General features: G+C 39.8%; 1 protein-coding gene across 2 annotated transcripts in view; it reads right to left on the bottom strand.

Moving 5' to 3' along the window:
• Positions 1–21,819, bottom strand: part of GALNT18 (polypeptide N-acetylgalactosaminyltransferase 18) — a 213,799-nt gene extending 191,980 nt beyond the window's left edge. The window contains exons 1-2 of one of the 2 annotated variants that reach the window (XM_031613871.2): positions 21,460–21,819; positions 21,037–21,302 (exon numbers count right to left, since the gene is read on the bottom strand). In XM_031613871.2, the coding sequence (XP_031469731.1) occupies positions 21,037–21,271 (235 nt within the window). In that variant the 5' untranslated portion in view covers positions 21,272–21,302; positions 21,460–21,819. Of the gene's footprint in view, positions 1–21,036 lie in introns of both variants that reach the window. The other variant, XM_090140422.1, reaches the window with a different exon arrangement.
• Between the last annotated feature and the right edge of the window lie 527 nt (positions 21,820–22,346).

Here is a 22,346-nt window from a genome sequence, read left to right as displayed (position 1 = left end):
AATAGAATGTATCATTGGATTTTTTTTTTTTTTCCTCCACACATCTCCATTCTGCTTAACTCTTTGTTATAACAGCAGAACTCAATTTAGGGGTAATTAACTAGAGTCTGCTTGAACTGCTTGCTGATCTGATTTCTTGAGTTACTGATACAGAAGACCCTCATTCTAAGCCACATTACCTTTTTACTGCAATGCTGTTTGAAGTGGATCTCCAACAGTGTGTGTATATAAAATCTGCTTTTTACTTTTAGCAGGGAGTTGTGTGTGATACAGCATACATTTTCCAGATCAGAAAAATTAAATGTGCAAAACTAGATGCTTATATTCTGGAGTGTGACTATAGGAGGTTCTATGTGCTGAGGAAGAAATGACTACATGGAATGAGAAATTTCCAAATTCCCTTCTCAATGAAGCCCACTTGTTAAACTCCCTGAAGATGTAAAATTCCATGCAGGTTTGGTGTAGACACCTTTGATTGGGAAATATTTCTGATGTAAACCTGCAGAACAAAGGGCTGAAACCCAGGAAGTTGTTTGTAATTTAATGTGTACAATAAAGTCAGCTGAAGAGTCAGCAAGCAGCCTGAGTCATTCCACTAGAAGGAAAACATTCAAGGAACAGAGGCTATTAACACAAGCTTAATGGCATTAAGATATTAACAGAGTAAATGGAACCCAGCCTCTCTGTAAGTTTTACTGCAGTTCTGAGTAAACACCATCTTAATCAGATAAAGGAATAAAGGTCAGTGTTTCAAGGATGCTGGAAGCAGCATGAGAAAGGAAAAAGTTCTTGCTTTTAAGCCTACTTTAAGAAATTTCTGCAAAGAGATATTTATAATTAAACAAAACTTGTGAGTTGTAGAAATAATCAAGTTACATTAAGATCAGACACTTCCTATAAAATTGGCAAAGATGGGAACTGCAGAATCACAGCCTGAACCTTCGATTGACCACCCAAAGTGAGCAGTGAGTCAGCCCTGGGAGCACAGGTGAAGGCAATTCTCCTGTGCTACTGGAAGGGTTGGAGCCAGGCTCCACTTCTCCTAGACACCATTTAAGAGCTGACTACCAGTGGGGAAGGATCTCTCTTGAATATTCCTCCTCTTGGAGTCTTCTCAATGAGCCTAGGACAAGGTTAAGCTTTCCATCCATTCTTCTTTAGTGTGAGAACCTGTTTACCCTAACCTTCTTGTATATTTCTTAACTGTAACATCCATATATTCATTGATTATACAATGGGTTTTGGAGATTGTGTGTTCACACACAAAGATTTCTATTTACACTCCTCAAATCTGTCATTATCATATCAGATTAATGCTAACATTCTTTCCAAACTGTGGTTTCTTAGAGTGCTAGAAGCCTAAAGTCCCTTATAAAATATTCTAAGCTGTCTACAGTAATTCTCCTTATTGTTTCTCCAGTCAAAGATTTAACAGCAATTTTATTTTGGTGAACTACTTTTAAAGGTTTTAATGAATGACAAATCTTAAAAGAAAAACAATTGCTGTCAGTTATAAAGTACCTAGAGAATTCTTAGCAACCCATGAATTAAGTGTGTTCCATTACAACAAGCAGCAACTTACCCTAAAGAACAAGAATTCTTGTTCACATATAATACTATTACAATTCTTAAGATCTGCTCATTTTACTGTGAATTTTTAGAATTCATTTGAGGAATTTGGTGAGGCCTCACCTCAAGTACTGTGTTCAGTTTTGGGCACCTCAGTATAGAAAGGACATTGAGGTGCTGGAGCAGGTCCAAAGAAGGGCAACGAGGCTGGAGAAGGGTTTGGAGAATATGGCCTATGAGGAGAGACTGAAGGAACTGGGGATGTTCAGTCTGGGGAAAAGGAGGCTGAGGGGAGACCTTATTGCTCTCTTCCAATATCTGAAAGGTGCTTATAGTGAGAGTGGGGTTGGTCTCTTCTCACTGGTGACAGGACAAGGGGAAATGGCCTCAAGCTGTGCCAGGGTAAGTTTAGGTTGGATATCAGGAAAAACTTCTTTACAGACAGGGTTGTTAAGCACTGGAATAGGCTCCCCTGGGAGGTGGTTGAGTCACCATCCCTGGATGTGTTTAAAATCTGTTTGGATTTAGTGGAGGGTTGTTAGGGTAGTATGGCTAGGTCATGGCTGGACTCAATGATCTTTAAGGTATTTTCTATCCTAATAATTCTATGGCCTCCTAACAAGCTAAAACTTTTGCTATAGCACTAAATTCTAGTACAGGAAATACTAGAAAGTACATGCTTTAGAAAGCAACCATACGATAGTCAGCAAGTGGAATAAGATTTTTTAGAATCTTCAGTCACCGTCAAGACAATTCACAACTCTACAGCTTCCTAGCTGAACTTTTGCTAATGAACTGTGAAGCAGCAGATTTGAAAACACCAAAAACTGATGGCTTATCAGTTTCCCCTACTATGCCACATTTTGCAACTTGCTTTTTCTGAACAGCTGCTCTCAAAAAGAAATGTAGTGCCTTTCTTGTAAATCCTAATTTCTTATTTTAAAAGGTTAAGTATTGTCCAAAGCAAAAAAACAAGAAAGAGTAACATCATCCAACCTAGTAACAGCAAAAAACACTACAATGTCAGTCTCAATGAACACCCTCAGTGCTTATATACAAAACCATCATGAGGTCAATTAGCAGTTTACCAGAACACTTAGCCTATAATTTGATGTTGAACAAGAGGAGACAGACAAATTATCTGCCAAAGAAAAGTGCTAATAGAAACAAGGAAATAATTTCTATTATGAAAAGAAAAACAATCACTTATTAAAGATACAACAGCACATCCTCCTGCTGCCAACATTGTTTCAGAAACTCTCTTCACTATAAAGGTCTCCAAATATGGTCAGGTTTCTGCGTTTTGTTTCATAAAAATATTAATACATGGACCAGTTATGTATCCCAAACACAATTTGCTACATAAACACAATGATTGATTGGATTTGACAAGCCTCCTTCTAGAACAGTAAACACTGAAGCTTTTGTTTGGGGATATTAATCAGTTCAGCAAGCCAAATGTGTCACCTGTGCCAGAGCGAAAGAAAAATCATCCCCACCTATTGGCAGAAGAACACCAGTAAGGAGGGAGAACCATTAATTATAAGTATTAATCCTGCCATTCAGAGAGGCAGACTTTCACCAGACGCTTGCTTTCCTGGATCTGATCACCCTATTAGCAATAATAAGTCTGCTCCAACTTCTGTGAATCTCCAGACTGAAAACTTGAATGGCTTTCTGCAAACTAAATACTGCAAATGCAGAAAATCCTATAATCTTCATCCGGTCTTGTCCAGGAGCCCATATTTACATCTTAAAATACTGTGCAAAGAGGATGCAGACTTCACTGAAAACACCTGTATGTGCTATAATGCTAGCCTTAAGCTGAAAATAATTAGAAAACACAGGTGTGAGGCAATAACATGTCAAGCTTTTTTAACTGCAGTTGGCCAGGAGCAAGCATTATTTGTTATTATTTATTATTTTAACCACCCCTAAGCAAAGGAAGGTAAGAACATTACCTGAATACCTATTCTCAAGTTCAGGTTCTGGTAGAATCACAAATGATTATGCAAAAAATGAACTGACAAATTTAAATGGTGAAATAGTGATCCGAAGACAAAACGATGTCCTTAGCTGAAAAAGTCTCATGTGTTCTGAGAGGGTAAGGACACATAACAAGACAATATAAAGATAACTTGGATGGTGAAAGAAATGACTCCCTAAGAATACACACACTGAAACTTTTATCTGTGATATATGTCTAGGACCACGACATGAGGGTTTACAAGCCACACATAATATAGAAGTAGTTCTTTCTTCTCAAGTGATACACCTGGACATTCCTACAGCTATACAAATGTTTTTAAAAATACTCTGCAGACCACTGTACAGGGATCTAAAGATTCTTTTCCTGAACTAGGTTTTCTGAGGTTTCATACCTTCTAAATAAGCATATACATTTTTACATAACTATAAATATTCACAAGGACTTCACAACACTTTCTACGTAGAGTGATTCTCATCTTATCTTCTGTTTAAGAAAACCCACCTCCTTCCAGACTGTGAGCACACGTAATATATATGTATACACTAAAGTGCTCTAGCCTTACTAAATTCCAGTGAGAACATCCAATTGTAGATCTTCATTGTCACAGGAAATTCTGAAACTGGGGTAAAGAGATGCCCAGCTCATTATTCACAATATATGAATATATGAAGATAGCAAAGCATGTCTCTTTTATTACTGCTGCTGCTAATTTTGCTGTGTCCCAGTTTCTCAGCCATCTGCAATCAGAATTCAGTTTAGCTCTTAAAAAGCAAATGCACTGCAGTACCAACTATGAAGTTTAGTCTCACTAGGAGAATGAATAGTCCCTTTTCTGCATAGCAGTTCTTTTCAAGAAGCTTAGAAAAGATACTAGGACAAGTCAATGAGCACAAATGAGTCCAAGAACTAATGACAGTTTCCTTGAGAACTTGCCTCTGTGGTTAAGTGAGCTCCTTTGAAGACTTCACAACGTCTAGGAAGTTATGGGGAGTGAGGAGCAGGGGTTCTTTTCCATATACATATTCTGGTTGCTAATAATAATAAATGCAACTTTTCAACTGGCACAAGGAGAGAACCACAGGGATATAATTTTTTCCAAGATTTTTAACTTCTCATCAACTTAACTAGTAGTTTCCCAAGTTTCCAGAAAGGTAAACTCATGAAAGGAACACAGGTTTCTTAATCAGATTCAGAAGTAAAAGACAGAAGGAAGGGGATCAGCTTTTCACAGGTGACCCAATCTAGGCCCCTGGCAGAGAAATCAGATGGTCTTTAAGGTCCTCTCCAACCTACACCATTCCATGACTCTATGAAAGATGATGACATAACCAAGCAGATACTTGATTTTTCCTTTTAATATCAATCTTACTATTAATGATTTTAAGCAATTATATATGTAAGCAAATTTTATTGTATGAACTCCTCAATTTTGTATTAGTTTGCCCATTATCTGAAGTTCTCATAGTAGGAGTAGCAACACATCATAACGACATAGCACATCGACAAGATTAAAAGGTTATATCTACACTCAGCAAACAAACAAGTAGTGAATGTGAATTTGGGCAGACCCACGCCCAAATGACACAACAGAATTATAACATGCAAGCATTTAATTGGTCCTTGAAAGCAACAATATTTAGCACAATGCTTTAGAGAAACACAAGGCTGAGCTAGCATGGTAAATTTAACCCCTGGTGAGTCACAGTTCTAGTAGCTGCTGAGACAAAAGGAAGTAAACAGTCTGGCCAACTGTAGGCCAGCTAGACTACTGATAGCCAGCAACTTCAGAGAAGAAAAGCCCACTTTAGGTGAGAGGGAAATTGCATCTCTCTTTTTGGACTGACATTTCAAATGCTGAATGGCTTAGCCGGAGAGAAACTAAATACCCTTCTACAAACAGCAAATTTGTCACTGTGTTACTAAATAGTAGAAGAGCTCTAAAATCAAGTATTCTCTGAAATCACAGTTGCCCAAGGAAATGTCAACAACCTAAGAATGATTTTTTAATTTTCTTTAATTTCTTGAAGTATAATTATATGCAAATATACTTACGTGCACAGAGCTGCACAGAGGAAAAACTAACAGTTGAATGAACACGAGCCAGCTGTGCACCCAGGTAGGCAAGAAGGCCAATGGCATCTTGGCTTGTATCAGAAGTAGTGTTGTCAGCAGGGAAGTGATTCAGCACTGGTGAGGCCTCACCTTGAGTACTGTATTTAGTTTTGGGCCCCTCACTACAATAAAGACACTGACACCCTGGAGTGTGTCCAAAGAAGGGCAAGGAAGCTGGTGAAGGGTGTGGAGCACGAGACTTCTGAGGAGCAGCTGAAGGAACTGGGATCCTTCAGTCTGGAGGAGGCTCAGAGGAGACTTTATCACTTCCTACAATTACTTCAAAGTAGGTGTAGTGAGGTGGGCATTGGCCTCTTTTCTTGAGTAACTAGCAATAGGACTAGAGGTAATGGTCTTAAGTCGCACCAGAGGGGTTTAGAGTGGATATTAAGCACAACAACTTCTTAGAAAGAGTGGTGAGGTGTTGGAACAGGCTGCCCAGGGACGTGGAAAAGTCACTGCACCTGGCAGTTTTCAGGAAAAGAGTCAATGTCACTGCAAGTGACATGATTTAGTGGCCATGATGGTGGCGGGTTGATGGTTGAACTAGGTGAATGTAGTGAATGTAGTGGTCTTTTTAACCTTAAATGCTTCTGTGAGTCAATTAGATAGGAAAGAAAAGTACTGAAAATGGTATAACCACCCAGTCTCTCTCATCTGAATTTTCACACTAGGAATGCACATAGAAAAATTCTGAGATATGCCTTCAGCAATTTAAGAGATCAATTTTTTGTGCATATGTAAAGATAACATGCACTAAAGGAAATTCAGTAAGTGAGGCCTCAAAGTGACTTGAAGAAAAAAAATCAAATAGTATCTAAGTGACCTATGGAAATGGGATTTATAGGCTTTTGAAAAATATTATACTGAAAGCCTGCTTCTCTGACAGCTGTGAGTTTTGTCGTCATTTCTAATTTGCAAGATTTTTTTACTTACACTGTCTGTTGATTTGACTACACCTTTCTGTGTCAGGCAAAAGACTGTATTAAAACATGTCAAGACAATCAAGAGCCAATTTAAAACATAAATTAATTCATGAAGTTGTATACACCAAACAACTGGGGAAACAACTTGCAGTCAGACCTTGAAGTAGTTGTTGAAGAGGATGGCTATGAAGAGCTTAAAGGCTGAGTGATTCTCAAAGAATAGCGTTCTTCAAGAAGCAGAAAGAAAGACTGCTGGATAAACAAACTGCTTTCACACTTCTGGAAAGCGAGTTACAGCAAAAGCATAGAGAAACGAACCTTGTCTTCAAATAAAGAAACGGGAGTTTAGAATTGTAATTAAAACAATTAATATTGCAAACTCCAAATCCAACTTGCACAAGTGGGGAGAAGTATATGCATACAATCCAGACAAATTAATTTGACAATATCAAAATAAAATCAACTGGTTCATTTAAGCATAAATGAGTCCATCATCCTTAATGGATAGGGAAAATGGACAACTGCCGCTCACTGGCACGTAAAGTGTGACTCCAAATGAACCCACATCTATCCTTTCCTTTTCTCCCATTTTAGAATAGTTGGAGCTTCAGCACCCAGCTCTACATGGTAAAGAATAACAGAGTAAGAAGGAGCAGATATTTGTTACATTATGTTACTTCAGAGAGTTCAGATATTTTGTATGGAAGAGAATGTACCAAAAAAGAGCCTGTGTATGTATACAGCCTGCTTATCCTTGTGACCAGAACAGAGATTTCACTATTTTGGATTTCTCCGATTTGAAAGTAATCATGGTAAATAAAGAAAATATGTAGAAGAAATAAAATTAATTTGCGCACAAGATTCACAGAAAGACATTCTATTAAAAGTCAATACTATGAAAAGATCATTGTTCAGGTTCCTTTGACGTGATCCTTCAACACCACAGAAGAAGCCTGCCATCACATGCAAGGTGTAACCACTACTTCTGAGTTCTGGTAAATAAAGTGGGCAAAGACGATGGGGGAAATTGAACCTTCATTCCCACTTAAGCTTTTTGACGTTACGAGCTGTCATCAAGATTTGGCTTATTATATGTTTTAATACATCTTTCTGACAGCCATTTAGACGTTTTTCAAAATCTCTGTCCTGGTTTCAGCTGGAACAGAGTTGATTTTTTTTCCTCACAGTGTCTGGCATTAGGAGAAAAACAATGTCAATAATACAGCAATATTTTTAGTTGTTGCTGAGCAGGGCATGGAGACAAGCTGGGCATCACTTGTTTGAAATAATTAATCATCATAACAAATATCCTTTTTTCCTTTCCTGTCTTAGAAAACAGTTTTTATCTCATCTCACAAGTTCTATTTCACTGTTTTCAGATTCTTTCCCTCCTCTCTCTGGGTGTGGGGGGAACAAATGAATGACCGTGTGGTGCTGAGCTACCTGCCAAGTGAAACCATAATGATCTCCCTGTTTAATCTTCCCTTCAAAGAGACAGGCAGTATAGAAACTCCAATGCATTTGGATGAAACATCCAATGACTGAACTTGTCCTTTCCTAATCCTTTTATATACAGGTTCCTCACGTCCAAAAACTGAAAATGAAAACTCTTAACTTGCTACATATAGGTCCACAACATTTAGAGTAGGTTAAACAGTCATTCTGAAAAAAGTCTTTAAATAAAAACAAAGAAATCACTGTATTTATACAGGTGCACAATTCAGTGAACATAAACACCCTGCAAGAGGGAGCTTTGGTTTATTTTCTTTCTTAAGAAACAACAAAAACTTGTAGTTTATTGTGTTGAAAACTGAGTCTTGAAAATGTATAAAGCATTAGACACTCTACATATTATCTCCCACTTTTTTTTTAATCATAGAATCACTCAGGTTGGAAAAGACCTTAAAGATGTAAAGAAATAATACTTATTTTAGTGAAGTGAGCTGGATTTTCCCAGAGTTTACTTTAAACTCAGTGGAAGGGTATTATTTTTTTCCACCTTGCATTGAATTGGCCCTTGTAGGTAAATTGCTTGAATAAGCCCTGCTTGTTGAATGATAATTGAATGAGCCTAGGGAATTTTGCCAGTTCCAGGTGCGTGGGAGTTGGGAGAAAATAACATCTGTTCTCATCAAACAGCAGAAAGGCAAATTACTAGTCATCCTTAATAAATCTGGTGCAGGAACATTAAATAGAGAGTAAAAGAGATACATTAAAAATGATTTTTTTTAAAAGCAAAAATGCATTTTTTTTATTAACTTAATATAGCAAAGCTATGCTGCTACATCCTACCTTGTCATTTCATCCCTTTTTTTTCCTGATGGACTTTGCACTGTCACAATTTGTCACTGTAGTTAAAAGTCTTATATTGTTTGTGCTATGTTCATTGTCAGAAACAGCCAGACAGTTATGCAGCCATATATTGACACATGCAAGAACAGCTTTGCTAGCTAGATATCCAAGGGTAAGTTTTAAAAATAGGCACAAGGCAGAGAGCACACTGCTAAGTATTTGTCACTGCCTGCAATTGACACCCTATTTTATATAACCCATATAGTAATTATATTACCTTTTATACTTGTTGATACTTTAATTCTTCCTTCTCATCTCTTTATTTATGCTTCAGCCCCAGTTGTACACATGGAGCTGCTCTTTTTGTATCACCATGAGCAATTAAGACCCAACCTTTCTGATACCAACCTGGCCTCTGGATAGCCAGGGCAGAATTCTGAGGCTCTGGATTAAACAGACAGAGGAAATTACTATTTAAAAATGAACAAAAAACAGTTCTGCACAGATCATCCCTCTAACTTTGAAGCCTCACAATATCTCAAATGTATGAATTACTGCAGCATGGCAATGACAATAATTTACATTAGCTCAGTAGAAAGAACTCAGAGCAAGAATTTCAGGTACATTCATCATAACTGATAACTCAGTCCAGGAAGCCTCTGTTGTGTGAAAATAATGCAATACAAAAAGAAAAAAAAAGTGGTCTCTTCCTCAGTAGCTGGTCTTAAACATAAGGGGAAAATCTTAAGACACAACAGACCCTATCAGGATTTGAATTTTCTCTCTCATTACATGAAGACTTCATATGAAAGCTTCAGCGTAGCCACTCATCGCTAAGGAAGACAATAAAGTCTGATTTAAAAAAAAGTCATTGGTAAGTATGAGAATTATTTTATTCATTACAGTTCAAAGATTGTGCCAGTTTTGTATTTACCACCTACTACATTATCAGAATTTGAGCTGGGGGGGAGAAGGGGTGGGAATGAGGCCTACTCTTAACTATACTTCAGTCCATAGAGCTAGTGACTGTGACCAGTGTTTCACCACTGATTGCAATGCAATAACTGGGGCTAAATGCCTGATTAGGCATCAATCCCTGTACTACCCATACAGGTGAAAAACACACAGCCACACGTAACAGAGTTTGTAAAGAAACTTTTATACTGTGTGGTCTGGACACTGTGTGCTTTTTTTTGCTGAGTGTGAATGAACTCCTTCCCTACCTTACAAAGACAATAATGCTTTTGTCCAGTAACAGCCAACTTTTACGACACTGAATCAGAAACTTTCATTTTCCTCTTCATTTCAAAACACAGGTAAGAGCATTCTTTGAAATATATTTAGATTAAACTTTGGTTTTTGTTAATTTTCGGGAACACTGCCAGTCTCTTTTTAGTAGACAGTTCACCACTTAATGACTCTATGCAAGGCAGAAAAGCTTTAATCAATAGAATCAAAAAAAAAGTGGAGAAATTACATGCAATTTTACAAAAATCAAAGGCATTTCCTGCATATTGTCAAGCAGACAAAAACACGCTGACATATTGTTACTGCAAGCAGCCAAAGAATTGTTTCAAACATTACAACTATATTACATTTCCTTTTCTGTGTTTTCAACTCTCCCAGCTTCCTCACAACAAGGATTTTTTCCTCTTTCATAAATTTACAACATCTCCAAGAGTTATTTCTTAATTATGAGAAGAGAATCCAAGGCTGGATGATTTAAAATTTACTCTCAAGAGCTAGAACTTGCAATGTAAGAAGCTCTACCTTTGCTTACTTCTTGAAATAAGAAATCAACAAATGTGGCTCTCAGTTCACTCTACGACCCTGCATTCCACAGCAGTCAATCATCCTGCAACAGGCCTCTGCTAATAAGTAGTGCAACGTAGAGGATTTGCTCTATCCATCAGCTAATTATGCAGTTGCTGCAGAGAAGAGTAACAACAGAAAACCTGATTCTAACACACTTCAGGCAATATCTCTATCCTTTGCTCTCCCAGACTACAGAGGTCTGTTCACATTGCCACTGCACTGAGATACTCTGCAAACATTCTCCCACTTTCTCTTATTAAGTTCTTGCTTCAGTAGCTCTGTTACCACTTACAGACTCCTCCATGTCAGCTCAAAAGTGGTAAAGATCCTTCCCACCAAAGGACATCCAGACCCTCAGCGTAGCCTCCTCCACCATCCACACATTTATAGACTGACATGGCAATAACATATATGTCAAACATCTGTGTATATATCTCCATATTTTCTTACATGCCTTCTTTTCTCTCAAATGCAAAGATAGAATTATGAAGGTGCTTTTTAACTCTTTACTTGCCAGAAATAAGTTGTATTTATTCATGTTATGAAGAAATTCTTTACTGTGAGGGTGGTGATGCACTGGAACAGATTGCCCAGAGAGGTTGTGGATGCCCCTTCCCTGGAGTTGTTCAAGGCCAGGCTGGATGGGGCTGTGAGCAACCCTGTCTAGTGGGAGGTGTCCCTCTCTACAGGAGGGGGTTGGAACCAGGTGATCTTTAAGGTCCCTTCCAAAGCAAACCATTCTACGAGTCTGTGTTGACAGATTTGTATTCACGTGAAATATAACACAGTATTACCAAGATGAAAACGTATGTATCCTAAAAGCATTCCTGTTCAAAAGCTTGCACTTACAGAAATTAAAGGTACAACTAAGAATGATCTATCCAAATACAAGTCTTTGGTCACCATTTTGCCACCATTTTTTCTAGTCTTGCTTCTTTAAGTGCACATGTTCATTTAGTCTTTCTGGCGTTATAAACAGCTTTATACATGTATTTGGAATATGTTTTATTTTTTTAATGTTGGGGGGTAAGAGGAGGTGGAGTGGGTTGTTTTTCAAGCTTAAGAATTTGAAATTAAATTTGAACTTACACAGCTTTACAACCACAATAAAATATTAGTTAAATGCAAGCTTAAAATCTGTTACATCCCAGTTTAATGATGTCGTAATCCTTTATGACTGACATCATGTTGTAAAGTCAGGGTGCTGACTACTGCCTCTTGGAAGACAAGAATATCAAAACAATACCTGATAGTAACCTGGGAAATCAATGATGATACAATCTTCATGCCAAAAGCAGTATCTTGCTTGTGAAATTCTGACCACATACAGTCTGAATATCTCTTACTTAAAGAGACCACAATACTTCAGATTAGACAGTCTGTTTTAAAATAGCTACATAAATTGGACTAAATGAAGTTAAGACTTGTATTTGTGAATCGCTGGTTTTGAAGGCAAAAAGAAAGTCAGAGGCTTTTAGAACAGAATCAGAAGTGCCACATTGTTCCTTCCCACTCCACAGAAACTCAATGTCTTGTTTCAGCAGATTCAATAACATTAGTGGAAGCTACTGAGTTTCTATTTAACAGTAGTTTCATATTAAGTAAAAGGATATAGAACATTCACCTAGACTTATGTAGCCTTTAGCTTCTGTACTTTTCTCCTCCTCAACCCCTCCCATCCTTCAAAATGTTACACATGAAGTAAATACATCTAATAAGAAATACCACAGAAATGACAGCATACTCTACTCTCCCCACCCTTCATGAACTGCTTAAAACATTCCTGTCAGCACAAGCTGAAGGGGGAAATGCTGTTATTGCAATCACACACGTGGCATGTTCATGCAATAGACAGATGGTTAAATTAAAAATACCTCCGAGAAAAACAGGCAGAGCAACAGCATCTTCAGAACTATGCTGTGCACCCTCTTGCAAAGCCCTATTTATCCTGCACGCACAGAAATCCTGAAAGGTGTTTTCTCTATCCGCAGCTATTGCCATTATAATTCTGTAATGGATGGGTACAAACTCACTGAGTGTTCTGCTGGAAAAGTTTATCTGACAGCCCTTTTACCTGCAGCATGCCAAACCATCTTGCAAAGCCTTTGGCAAGTCATGACTTGATGCAGAAAGAAAAGCTTCAAAGGAATGTGAATCCACCATGAAAGTGGGGACCAGTAATTCACTGCATTAGTTGGATGATTCATGAAACAGATCTCTAGGTAGATCCAGGTAACAGACACAGTTCTTTTTCTGGCCTAAAAATCTGTATTATCTTCCTGAAGTTAAGTCCACAATTGCCTTCTATCTATGAATATTATCCGCATTAACTATGAAGAAAAAAAAAAAAAGCTAGAAATACTCTCACTTTTTCTTACATTGTTCAGAAAGCTGCTTATAGAAATCCTCTTTTCTCAGAGATCACCTGTGACAGCTCCAATAAAAGAAAAATCCAAACATTCACATTTAAAACATGGGAGGAAATTTAGGCGAGTGAAAAAAAAAAAAAAAAAAAAGCTATAATAGGATTTTCATACTCTGTCCCACATTACTAACACAAAGTCACTGAGAACACAGATTTCCAAATGAACCAAGCAGAGGATTATACAATTATGTGCTATTTTAGGTATGCTTATTATAACGTACATGTTGGAAAAGATATTTGCCTCGTACTTCAGAGCTCACATCAAACTCAAATTAATATCAGTCAGGCCCAGACCTACAGCAGGAGAGCAGACGTGGCTACTGCCCAACAGTGCTGCAGTCGGGAGCGGGGTTCACATGCTCTCTCTAAGCTTCTACAAGTGGGACAAGAGAAGTCCTTTTGTTTGACTCATTATAGCAACTCAGGCAGTGATTCAAACCTGTCACCAATTATCTGAATAAATCTGCCATGTTAGTTCTCTATATTCATCTTCTCTGCCGAGCTCCTGCTGACTTTCATCCACAGGGACTGGAATCTCTTCAAGGCAAGCGTTCCACTACACCTTTGTGCACGGTGCTGACTGCAAGAAGGCTGAGATATCAACCATCTGCCACAGTGCTACTGAAATAGAAATAATATATTAAGTTTCACGTAATTTCGGTAGAGGAAATAGTAAGAATTCATTACGGACTTGAAAAGACAAAGTCTGGCATTATAAAGGCTGAGAATTTCAAGGCAGCAACTTGGGCCTTCCATCTCCATATTTAAAAAAAAGCAAATGGAATACTCTCATTTGTTTATTTTAAAAGCCAAATAGAAGAGGCACTGAAGAGCTATAATAATTACAGATGTTGGTTTGGCTCTTAAATATTTGCCTCCAGAAACTCAGGATATCATGTCAAAAATAGCATTTGTTAGAAAACATCAGTTAAGCAGAGAAAATTTATGAAGAAAAGAGAAAAAAAACGCTATTGCACGGAGAACACATCTGCCCAGCAGAACTGTATAACAGTACACAGAAGAGATTTAATGGTAGCAGCATGAAGACAAAGCACTAACTTTCAAGTAACTGCCAATTTCAGTGTCTGTCCACACCATCCAACCACACAGCCTGTTAATGAGCTATTTCTTAACACCTCAGGAAAGAAGCCCAAAAGTTGCTTAAGAGGGACCAGTGGAATACTAATGACAGCACAGAAAGATTCCTCAAAAGATGATGGAAGTGATACTGGTCCCTGTCCACAACATAGCTTTGTGGACAAAACAAGGAAGATTAGAAAACTATTTTAAATGCAAAGCAATAAGGGAAATGAAAGGAAAACCAGTCTATCAGACAAAAGAATTTGTTTCAGTGAAGGCATTACAAGATGCAAACTGATTTTTCACTTCTGCATTAGAACGAAATTTCATTTCATTAGAAGTGGGTTTGTCAGTTATAGATCAGTAAATCACTTCACCTATTCTCAGCAGTCACACAGTATCTGCTCCGAACTAGAGAGCAATCTGAAAACATCACAGCACTCTGCACGAGGTCCAGTCTCTGAGCCAAGCACATCTAACAACGTAATCTTATCACTGTTAACCACCTAGAGATGATTCATACGCTGCTACATCCTGCCACACTCCACACGTTAACAGTTGAATAACAAATTCTTGGGTCATTCTAATGGCAACTGAAGATTTTCTGGCATCCTTGGAAAGCAGCCCAGCCATTTCCACAACTGCCACAGCTGTCTCAATATCTGAAACAGTATTGACTTTTTAAAACCCTAGCATTTTCTTTATGTACCCCACTTCAGACAATTCAGATGGATAGCAAGTATGTTTTTACAGTATAAAGTAAACAATAAGAGCTTTCCTCAAACAAGAATTAAACTGTGTCCTTGCCAATGACAGAAGTAATATTAGATAGGGAGGCAATAACTTCATCCTCTTGACTGTAGAAACAATGAATACCTATTGTACAGATGTACAGATTAGTATTGTACAGATGTCTTTTCCTGAGCTAGTGAACAAGAACACTTGTATCTCATCATATGGCTGTCTCAACTCCAGGCTCCTTAAAGCAAAGACTCTTTCAAGTCTTCAGCCTTGACAGAAGTCACCTCCATCCACTCTCTTTGCATGTCCTTGCATGCAACAACAGCAAATCAGCAGATCAGAAGTAACCCCAGGCCACAGTATGCCCAAGTGGTAGAATGGTTATTACAGTGGAATCTTAAAGCAAGTAGTGCCCTGACAGAGTGTGATACTAGGGCCAAGCTCATTTTCACGTAGGTCTTGTTTTCCATTTCTTTGTATACGTGTTTATCTATATTTTGGTCACATAGACAAAATCATTCATTAGTACTAAAAAGAGAGTAACATTCTAACAGAAACACAGAACAGCTAAGTCTCCTTCTCAGCACTGCTGCAGGCTCCTTGTGTCAACTGGAGCAACGTTTCCCTAAGTGATACCTACCCAACATAAATGAAACACTGAGCTGAGTCCAGAGCCTCAAGCAGAATAGCTATCACCATCTCTGCACAGCCCATAAATCATCTGCTCAAAGACCGTGGTACAACCCAATCATCACTAAAGCTGTGCCATTATGCAGAGATAACAAACATCTACAAAAATAAACAGTTTCAGACTGAAAAGGCAAAGTTGTCCAGCTTAGCAATAGGAGAACTTATGGAGAGAACGGAAATCATAGTTTCCAATCTCTGTTCCTGGTGTATATATATATATATAATAGAATATATATTAGCTTTTTGTAAAGATTTTCTTTTCCCTCTCCACCCACAAAGCTACAACATATTCTGACTTGGTAGCCGTATGAATTTATTTTTTTTCCTGGCTCAAAAAGCTCAATTAAAAAAAAAGAAAGGGTAGTAGTAATACTAAATTATCAAGTTGCAGTCAGTAGAACCAATGTCATTAACTCTTGAATATATTGTCCCTCAACTACTAGAGTCTTCAACAATGCTTGAAGTGAATCCGACTCTTCTACCTGAAAACACTATGTTAAAGTCTTATTTAGCACATCCATTCCTAATAATGAAAAGACATTGAAGTTAAATTTAAATTAATCTGCACTGGCATGCAACAATCTACAATGACTTGGAAAGTCATGGCCTAAGGAGAAAAATTAATGAGATTAATCCTGCACGTCTTACATATCTTCTTCTGCAATTAGTTACATTGGGACAGCAGGTCTCTTTGTTGGTGTATATATATAATAAACATAGGGTCCTCCATAGTGGAGCAAGAGCCACGTTCCCAGAGCTACTTACTGTCTACTGCTGATTTGTTTCTCAGTATAAATATACTACACTGAGCAACAAAAATGCCTAGATGTTTTTGTGTTTGAGAGAAATAAGCTGGGGGAATTTTAGAATTAACAATTCCCAAAAGGAAACTACCATGAAAATAAGAGATAGGGTGCAATCCAGCAAATCAAAACAAGTCTGACTTCATTGAATCAATATAGCTAGCCAGGCTGCAAAGGAGAGCCATCACAAAGCAGATGTTTGAGACCAATAAATAAATAAAAAGCAGACATTGAATATGATATTAACTTACCCAAACCTTTAGATGGCTGAAATTAAAAGTCTGGGTTGATTTAGTTCCCAAATTCAATATTTCATTTCTGAAACAACTCCTTCCATTCGAACACTTGTTCAAGAGACAGGGAATGAGTCACACCCTGGAGATCTCTGCCTTCCCAACTGACCATAAGAGAGTGATTAGGACAACTAACAATAGCTGAAATAAATTCACTGAGCAAACCACTCTAAGCAGCAGGCTGAGAAATAACCCGTGTCTCCTTTGTTATGAAATTTCCCAAGTAAGTGCATACAGTCGTTGACATGCCATTTATTTACCACAACAGATGCTGCAGAAGGCTCAAAGATGAGGAATGAAGTTCCTAGTAAAAAACAGATGTCTTAGTACCCATCTGTCGGTCTTAACTATGAATTCAACTGGTCCAGAGATAAACCATTGTCTTTGCTATGCAACTTTAACTTAGATCTACATGTAATTCACAATTCTCTTTAGATTCCTCAAGTGGTGAAAAAGTTGATTTTATAGATTTCAAAGTCCAAATTTTTAAAAACAATGCTGAAATGTAAACATCTTCTGATGAAAACTAGGAAGCTGAAAAACATAAAATGACACTACATAAGACAAACAAGAGAGCATGCATGAGGTATCTGCTTAACCATAGCACAGCTTTCCAAGAAAAATGTTCAACTCATCACCCGTGACAGCCTAAAGCTAGGGTGCAGAAAACATTTATTACCACCTTATTGTTAGCATTGTTCCTCTTGTCCTTGTTAAAAAATAAGCATCTGATCAAGAGCATCCCTCCTGTTCACACGATCTTCCAAATGCACACGCAACTTAGGGAAGTTCTTTGTTGACAGAGCCGACACGTGAGGCATTATTAAGATGAATTATGTGTTTTGGTCTGTCTGAAGCACTCTTACGTTGAATAAGATGGGTATTTAGAGTTTTCTGAGCCAGAACGTTCCTTGTGAACTTGTGACAAAATATACTGTTATCAAACAAAATTAAGAAAAACTGATTTCAAGTCTTAAGTTGGAAAGACAGAAAGACGGACATTTCATTTCATTTAAGACAATATTCATTAACTCAGTCCTTTATAGTATTCTTTCTGGTAATAAAGCTTGAGAATTACAGATGTTATACTTGCAGCATTCCTTTGTTAGACACAGTAAAGACTGCGCTGTGCACAAAACAACCCACTGACCTCTTCCTCGTTTTCCTTTGCACACACACACACTCAACTCATCCCAAAAAACACTGCCTTGTTTGCAAACTCAAAAGGCACTGGAAACAAAGTTTCCCTCAGCGGTTTGCTTGCTAGCATAAAATATGGACCCCCAACTACAGCTACAAGGAAAAAACATCTTAACATTCAGACAGAATTAACAACACAGTACAACACACTGCTGTAGAAAAATATGCAAGACATCATCACTGTAAAGTGGTGAAGATAAGATGGTAAAGCGATTTGACCAAAATTATCTTGTAAACTGGGCTAGACCAAGCAAAGAATTCAAAATTCCCAGGCTTAAACACCAGTCCCAGCATCATGCTTCCACTCCACAAAGTCCTTCGTTCTGCGGTCTATATTGCCTCTCTAGACTGCACTGCCACCAATCCTGCCCCATAGAGCTTAGCATGGAAGTCAGTATACAAATGCTCACACATGGCTACACAACAGAAATTAACACATAAGGAGGAAAGAAAGTACCATAAAGGCAAAGAAAACACAGCAGCACGTGCTCTTATTTTATTAGAAGCACCCAGAAAACATCCACAGAGAAATGATTACCCTTAAACATGTGCAGAAGTGGGGATACACAGAGCTATAAGATGTGCAATATGGCAGTTCCACCTAATTTCCCATCTTGGCCAATACCAGTACCAGCATTTCCCTCTCCATTCTGTCCTTTCTGAATATGAGGCACACATTTTACTCATGGCATTTTCTCACCATGTAAATGTCTTAAAATATACTCACTTATATGTCTTAAAGACTATTTACTTTAAAAATTGTTTTACATGCAGCCACCTCTTATTCCTTCTCATTTTTGGGACAGATGACACAATATCCTAAGATTGTAATTTATATGCTACAAGAATTCCCAGATGCCACCTAATTAAACAATTCAATCAGAAAACAGATTAAAAATTAATATTAAAGTAACCTCTTGTGTAAAACGCTGCAGTTAGAGCCTCCTTGTATTTGCAGGATATCCCAAAGAATGTGGTTCTATTGCACTTGCTAATTCTGTGCCTGTTCAGCACTGCAGAACATCTGAGATATTAACACCTTCCTCCAACATAAAAAAGTGGTACAGGCAAAACCTTTACAGCAAACTACAGCTAGTTTTCATTATCTAATTCAGAAACATCATAACAGCTGATTTACGCCATTTATGGCAATGAGTCCCAAACTTGTAATTTTTTACAAGTCAAGCTGATGTGCTTGAAGTACTTCTTCCAATGACTTCAGTGAATTTTGCAACGTGACCCAGAAGTCAGAGCATCTCACAATACTAAAGCAAAACCCAGTTAACATCTTGTTCTGCTATCTCCAGCAGATAAATTTCTTGTGAACCTCAGTCACTGTGATTTGCAAAAGTACAGCAAGTCAGCCAAAGGATACCAAACAGATATATTTATTTAGTTTTAGAAGTGTTTTCAATACAGTAGAACTTTGTAAACTCCACCCCTCCCCCCTGCCCCCAACTATTCTCTCATACTTATTTCCAAGCTGTTCACTTACATATTTTTAGATGATTCTCTTCAACACTCATGCAAACGTTTAAGGGAAATATTTCCTGGTTTGTTTTCTACATAGTCAGAAAAAGTCACTAATCACGTTTATGCTCTGTTCCAACACTACACCCTGATTTAAGTATCCCTTTCTCTAAGACTCTGAGAAGAATCACCGTTCCAAGTGACACGCTGATACGGAGACTGTGATTTTCCTTGAAATAAAGCTATCAGAGCTTCACAACAACAAAACAGAATTATGCTCTAACTCTACGTGGAAAGCCGATGAATTTTCCCTATATAACCATCGAAAAAACTGCTGCTTTCATACATGCTTCCACAGTGCACTCCACTGGCACACACACAAATTTTTTTCTTTTTTCTTTTTTAAAATCAACTTCAGGATTCAAGAAAAAAGCTTCAAGGACTGCATGAGAGAAAATTAAACTTGCAGGTACTGCTATAACTCATCCTACTCCCCCTTCCACCCCCCCCCACACAGACAACACCACAAATGTTACTGTTTTTTAGTGTTTTTCTGCTGTTGTTTCTTTTTTTTTAAGTAATTTACCCAAAATTGTAAGGACTATCTGAGAAATGAAGGCACAGGCAACGTGAACCGTGATGCATCATATTTGAAGAAGTGCAATACATTAATTTAATACAATTTGCAGCACGAAGCAGAAGCCCTGCTCACGTGGGAACAGCCGGCCTGCCCGCTCCACCCTTCTCAAGGCTGCCAGAAAACCAGCTGGCCAAAGCAGCCTGGAGGCAGGTGAACTTTTGTGCACTGGTGTCGGGTATCCTTTCCCGGGCGGTTTGCTTCTGCCTTTGCGGATTCAGGAGGGATTTGAACCTTCAAGAGAGGTTCTGCAGAAACGTAAAAAGACGGTCCCTCTGGAGCTCTCATTCACCCTCCACCCTTCTTACTTTCCAACACGCTCAGCAGGCAGGGCGACTGTACAACACCATGCTGATGATACAGTACGTAAAGATCGCCCGGCAAAGTCACGTAAAGCCCCAAAGCTCTCAGGAAATCATCACTTGCCTACCTCAACTCGTCTCCCAAAGCTCGCTTTAAAAGGAGCTCAAATTAAAAAGGCATTCCACAAACGAGAGACTGTCCCACTTAAAACCCCGAGCGGCCCCAGGCGCTACAGCAGCACTAATGGAAAACCCTGAGCGCAGCCGGACACACGCACACCCTCCACGCGGATTAGCGCTCAGGCTCACAAGGGACGAGAACAAGAACTGCATTCGCATTTTGGAAAAGAAAAACAACAAGCGCAGAGCGATGACAGCAAGATGCGAAGATGCTCCCCCTGCACCTCTGCGCCCGCTGCTCCCAACGGGGTGAAGGGGTTGGCAGCCCCGGGCGGGCCGTAACTCCGCGCTGCGCACCGCCGGGCAGCGGTGCCTCCACGCACACAGCGCAGCCTCCGCGGAGCCCCGGCCGCTTCCGGGCGGAGGAGCGGTTCCCCTCCGCTCGCCGCACGATCGCCTCGCCTCGCACACGCAAACGCTGCCCGAACGCGGCGGGAGGGGATGAGAGACCGCGCACAACGGGGTGGGGAGAGGGGGGAAAGCAACGCGGGGATTAGGTGTAAGGTGGTACCTTGTATGTGCTGCTTGATGACATTTTCCAAATGGTCCAGCCTTTCTATAATCCGTAAAGTGTCCTCCTTGCCTTCCTCTAACTTTTTTTCTGAGATCGGCTCTTGCACTTTCACATAAACGCTGGCGATGTAGTTGGTGACCCAGCCCACGTACAGCAGGCAGACGATGTTAGTCATTCCACTCAAAATCACGCAAGTGGACACTAAAGTTTTGGTTTTCCTGGTGCACACCATCCTGAGATCCCTCCATATAGCTCCAAAAATCCTGCGATCCAAAAATAAAAAATAAACATAAAAAAAAAATCAACTGCGATGAAAAGAAATCCTTTCCCCTTTTCCCCGAAACGGTGACCGCTCCGAAGTCAGTAAATTTCCACGCCGAAAGTTCTCCGATCCACAGAAGAAAAATCTTTGTCGCCTACCTAGGAGGAGAGGTGGGGGCGGGGAGGGCTGATAATTAGAATCCAGGATTTTAGCACATGAAAATAGCTGAAACTTTGCGCTAGCAGCATCGGCGGCAGAGAGCAGGGCGTGCCGACCGCCCGCCTGCCGCCGCTCCCTCAGGCACCGATTCCCCCCGCGAGCATCACGGCCGCGAGCGCCCAAGTGTTGCAAACTTTCTTCCCTCCGACGCCGCTTCCCATCTCGCGACCGGCCGCAGCTCCAGAATCAGAGCAGGGAAGCGGCTCGCCTAAGAGCGGGGCTCGCTCGGCCGCGGATTGACAGCCCCCTCCTCCAATAAGGAGCCCGCTTCGCCACGGCGCCTGCTGCCATCGCTGTATGGCCGCCGGGGAGCCGCGCGGGGCGGGGTTACAGCGGGGCCCACCTGCTCCCCGCACACACACACACACACACACACGCACACACACACGCACACGCACACGGGCGGTGGGGGCCCCTCCGCCGTTGCTGCAAACTACGGAGAGAAGGCGGGGACGTCGCGCTATTTCGGGAGCCGCCTGCAAAAAAAGAGTCGGTAGTCTAGATGGGAAACAGCGGGCAGCTCCCGTTTTTGCTGCTAGGTGCGGGTTGTGCTGCTTGCCTAGCGAAAGCAGCCGGTATCATTAAGATATATGCTCACACAGCCATCCGTTTGCCCGGAGGGGGCGAAACTGTAGGAATTCCTTTGGCTCATCTGAGCTATTGGTTCCACAGTTCCGGCCAGCCAGCGACCACCCAGCTGTTAGAACAGCTTTGCCTTTGATCCGCCTGCTGTCTGTTCCCCCCCACCCCACGCGGGGCTTATATTATTAATAGCCCACTGCTGCCTGCATCCACAGCAGCCAGCCTCACCACTTCCATGAGAACA

This window comes from Phasianus colchicus, chromosome 5 (assembly GCF_987193195.1).
Source record: "Phasianus colchicus chromosome 5, bPhaCol1.hap1.1, whole genome shotgun sequence".
Lineage (NCBI taxonomy): Eukaryota > Metazoa > Chordata > Aves > Galliformes > Phasianidae > Phasianus > Phasianus colchicus.
The sequence above is the reverse complement of the archived record's forward strand: the minus strand, read 5'-3'. Positions and strand labels throughout refer to the sequence as shown.